The following is a 3,941-nucleotide window of genomic DNA, read 5'->3' as shown; positions in this document are numbered from 1 at the left end:
GACACACAAGTTTGTTCTGGTAGATGATTTTTATCTCCAAAAAAGAAAAAAACTCGCTGTAAGTTGTATGACTAGATGACCAACGAGGGGAACAAATCGAAAGGAATTAGGAGGGGGGGCTCAGGCAATTCAGCAACACGACAGATTTAAAATACTTTTAAACATTTAAAAATTGTATAGAATATTATATTTATTTATTTTATTTATCCATATATTAATTTTAATATATAACTTATATTGGTAACTCAAGAAAAAACTAGATAGCTATGGACATGGCATTTTAGGCTACATTTGCTTTAAAAAAGTTTTTAAAATCTGTAATTATTATTGTCAAATTGAAAAAACAAATGATGGACAGTTTCTGTCATGGGGACTTACATGGTGGCACCAAATCTCTAAATTTCACAAATCTGAAAGTTAATCAACATCATTTACTATGTGAGCTATTCGTGGGGGCGGTGTTTTTGTGCCTCCTCTTCAACTTTAAGCCTCGAAAGTGTGAATCACAACCTCAGCGTTTAGAAACAATCCCAGCTAACGTTTCCGTCGTCGTGTAGACCCCCGACTTCCGATCACTTACCGAACTGTACGCTTCATTTTTTCCTGAGTGGAGAAAAATGGCTTTTGAGTTGTCCGAAGATCAGTTAAAAACAGCGGAAAACGAGCTGAAGAAATATTTACCCATGTCGCAGCAGGTATGCTCGGTTAAATCTGTTATATTTTTTATTTCTACAAGGAGCTGAATGTACTGCAAATAACCAACTACTGAATTAATTTAAGGTTTACGGTTTCCTGGTGATCAGAAACAGAGTCAGATCCGACCCTGTACGGGTTTTAGTGGACAGGTGGCCACAGTTCCGCGTCATTATGTGCAAACCACACGGTGAACAGGTACTGTCTGTGCAGGGGGGGCTTGCGTGCACACAATACATTGTTTAAATGCCAATACAGATCACGTGTCTATTTTTCTTCCAGAAGAGTGACCTCTTCAAAGATGCACTGCTTTTTGCAACTGATGCTGCTGTTCTAGAAGAAATCCTCAGCAAGTCATCTGTTTTTGACTGGAGCAAGTACTTTTGTGTTGGTAATGGCAACAAGCTCTCTTATTGTTTGCATTGTTACTGAATCAGTTCAAACTGTTTATTCGCTGGCTCCCACACTGCAGCCCTGCATATGGCCACTGAAGTCTATTACTGCAAGTGATTTTCAATGATATAATTAGACCAGCCAATGAAAAGTCATCCTAATGCCTGGTGTTTATGTACTTCTACCTTCAAAGTGGAATTATATCTTTCAAAATGGTATTGTCTTTCATTGTGTTCAAAGTGTTATGGTATGTCATTTAGTGATAGAAAGATATGGCACTGCAAAACAAAAAAAGTTGGGACACATCTATGGTTAAACTTTGCACTTCCCATGTTGGGAGCAAGTTAATCTTTAATAAATCATGTTTTAAGACAAAAACAGGTTCACACATTTAAGGTTTTGATTACTTGTGTTAAAGGAACCAGTGTTTCCCACACTGAGATATTCAAAGCAGTGGCATCAGCAAAGGGTGTACCCTGTAAAAGAGTGGCAAAATGTTACTTGATGACATTGGAAGATGTCAGCAGGCTTCCTCCTGTTGACAGGTATTATTTACACATACAAATATTTAATCATAACTTTTACATCCTGATAATAATACAAGCTTTGCTCTGTTCCATGTCAGTTCAGGGATCTCAGTCAGCTCTCTTGATGAATCGCACATTGGCTTGGTGAGCCAAACGTGGAAGTTTGGAAAGGTCGATGTGGCCGTTGGGCTGATCCGCAACATGATTGCAAACTTCCCCTCCTGCTGCGTGCTGGATGCTGAAGGAAAGCCTGTATCCTGGATTCTGACCTATGCATCAGGCGCTATAGGAATGCTTTACACGCTGCCAGAGCACAGAGGGAAAGGCTATGCCAAAATCCTGGTCAGCAGCTTGGCCAAGAGGAATCATGCACTGGGCTACCCAGTTTACAGCTTCATAGAAGAGGAGAACGCTGTGTCCTACAGGCTCTTTACAAACCTGGGCTTCACTGAAGATCCCTCTTACAGGGAAGCCTGGTTTGTAGTCAATGAATTTCAAATATTTCCATGAAGCACAGAATAAAAGTAAAAAAAAAAAAATGCTACAGCTTTTTCTGTTCATAAGTTAAAGTCACAAGGTGAACTCAGTCTTTTAGAAAATAGTTGGAATAAAGACGATAGCCAGAATTTTGGGTTAATAGCTCTTTATTTGGCCCTCTTATTGCCCAGGAACATTTCTCTCGTTTATAAAAGGTGTGATCACTTTCACTTCTGGTCTGTCATCTATTTTGACTGTATGGGCTCTAAGTGTACAGTAAATCTCCTGGAAAAATTGCATTAAACCTGGACTGTAAAAATCAAAGAGTAAGTGAAGTAGGCGTTGATTGACAAAAATAATACAAACGTAGCAGTCCCAGACTGCGTACCACAGATAAAGATGATAATTACATGCATGTTCTGAGTGTTTGGATCCAGTAGGATCCACATCTGGATCTGAGTGAGTATGTGATTTCTTGGAGAAGACACTAATTCCTTGGGGCTTGCTTTGGGGTCAGAAAGGGCACCTGTAAGTAGCATTATTTTCAAGCTAACTTCTCCAAATTTCATTTTGATATATTTGTCATAATATGGTGTGAAATATCCAATTTTCCCCTATTTCAGAATAGTAAAGAACCTTTCCACAACTTCCTGGATCAACTCCAAAAATAATCTTCTCTAAGTAGAATCAGTCCCCACCATTGATAACGTTTTGCTAAGAAACAATCAAATCAATCACATTACCTGCACAACAGTTTAAGGGGTTCACTACACCGGATCATTAACCTCAATCCGAGTTTTGGCCACTCTGTTGTGGAATTATCCCGATCTGCATAAAGACTTTCTTCCTGGGTTCCTGACACAACCCTTGCATTTATCTAGCTAAATCAGCTGTGAATCATAAAAAACAACTAACAGTATAATTAAGTACAAACATTTCAAACTGAAGCTAATATGCTTCTAAAAATGGGGACAGTTTAGTACTTCATTAAAAACTGAGGGGAGCAAATAAAGCTAACTTGTCTGTGTAACCATGAGGTAGGCAAGACTGGAAGGTTCTCTCCTGTCTGTTGACCAAGGCTTGAGGAACCAGTTAATGTTCCCATCTGAGTAAATATGAGACAGTTATGTGATCTGCTGGTGAGGACAGCTGAGCGGGGTTAATTATGTTATAAGCGGAGTAATGAGGTGGAAGAAATTTATTTTATTTGGCAGCTTTATAAGCCAAAGCAGGGTCACCAAATTCAGTAAGGTGACCCAATAAAATGATTCCCCAGGCAATGAGGCTTACAATCAAACAACACAGGAGCCATAAGATTTAACAAAAAGAACAATGAAAGTCGCTCTTGATGTTTGCTGGCTTGTATAACAATGATTAGCAAAAGTGTATCCTTCACAACTTCTCCTTTTCTTCTGCTGTTCAATAAAGAAGTGGTCTGTTGTTGGATGTCTTTCCCACGTATGATGCGCATTAATTTGCAAGTAATACTATCCATGGTTCTCCAAAGTAAAAGACATTTAATTGTTATCTTGGTGTCATTTATTACTGCTTCACGCACAAACACAAACACGCACACGCTGTACTTGCGTGTTCTCATTTATTTTCACCTGGTTAATCTAGGTTTAGGTACAGCACTTTTTAAAGTCCACTTTCTTTTTTTATCATTAAAATAAAGGGTTCAGATTCCTGAGAGAGGGTTTAGGGTCTCAGTGTTTTGGTGAAGTATTAGAGGCTACACCTGGATTTACCCGTGGTCTCCAGGAAAAACCAAACAAACTGTGACTGTATTTAAAACTTTACAAATATAAAATTAATGAGCAACAGGGATGTTGAGCGTTGGTGGTGGTGGTG

At 38.8% G+C, this 3,941-nt stretch overlaps 1 protein-coding gene across 1 annotated transcript; it reads left to right on the top strand.

The window, feature by feature from the left end:
* The first annotated feature begins 528 nt into the window (after positions 1–528).
* Positions 529–3,528, top strand: LOC146561287 (glycine N-acyltransferase-like). The gene is made up of 5 exons (XM_085243247.1): positions 529–695; positions 781–891; positions 976–1,084; positions 1,505–1,631; positions 1,712–3,528. Exons 1-5 carry the CDS (start codon positions 618–620, stop codon positions 2,121–2,123), a joined length of 837 nt encoding a protein of 278 aa, XP_085099373.1. The 5' UTR covers positions 529–617; the 3' UTR covers positions 2,124–3,528.
* Positions 3,529–3,941: the final 413 nt, after the last annotated feature.

Source organism: Mchenga conophoros, linkage group LG13 (genome assembly GCF_057382185.1).
Source record: "Mchenga conophoros isolate Kocher_MC1m ecotype Shallow Benthic linkage group LG13, M_conophoros_male_GT1.1, whole genome shotgun sequence".
NCBI classification, from domain to species: Eukaryota; Metazoa; Chordata; class Actinopteri; order Cichliformes; family Cichlidae; genus Mchenga; species Mchenga conophoros.
This window is presented reverse-complemented; position numbering and strand designations above follow the sequence as displayed.

Coding starts and splice junctions, on each gene's coding strand:
- LOC146561287 (XM_085243247.1), top strand. CDS start 618: ATGGCTTTTGAGTTGTCCGAAGATCAGTTAAAAACAGCGGAAAACGAG. Junction 696..780: donor ATTTACCCATGTCGCAGCAG/GTATGCTCGGTT, acceptor AATTAATTTAAG/GTTTACGGTTTCCTGGTGAT. Junction 892..975: donor GCAAACCACACGGTGAACAG/GTACTGTCTGTG, acceptor TTTTTCTTCCAG/AAGAGTGACCTCTTCAAAGA.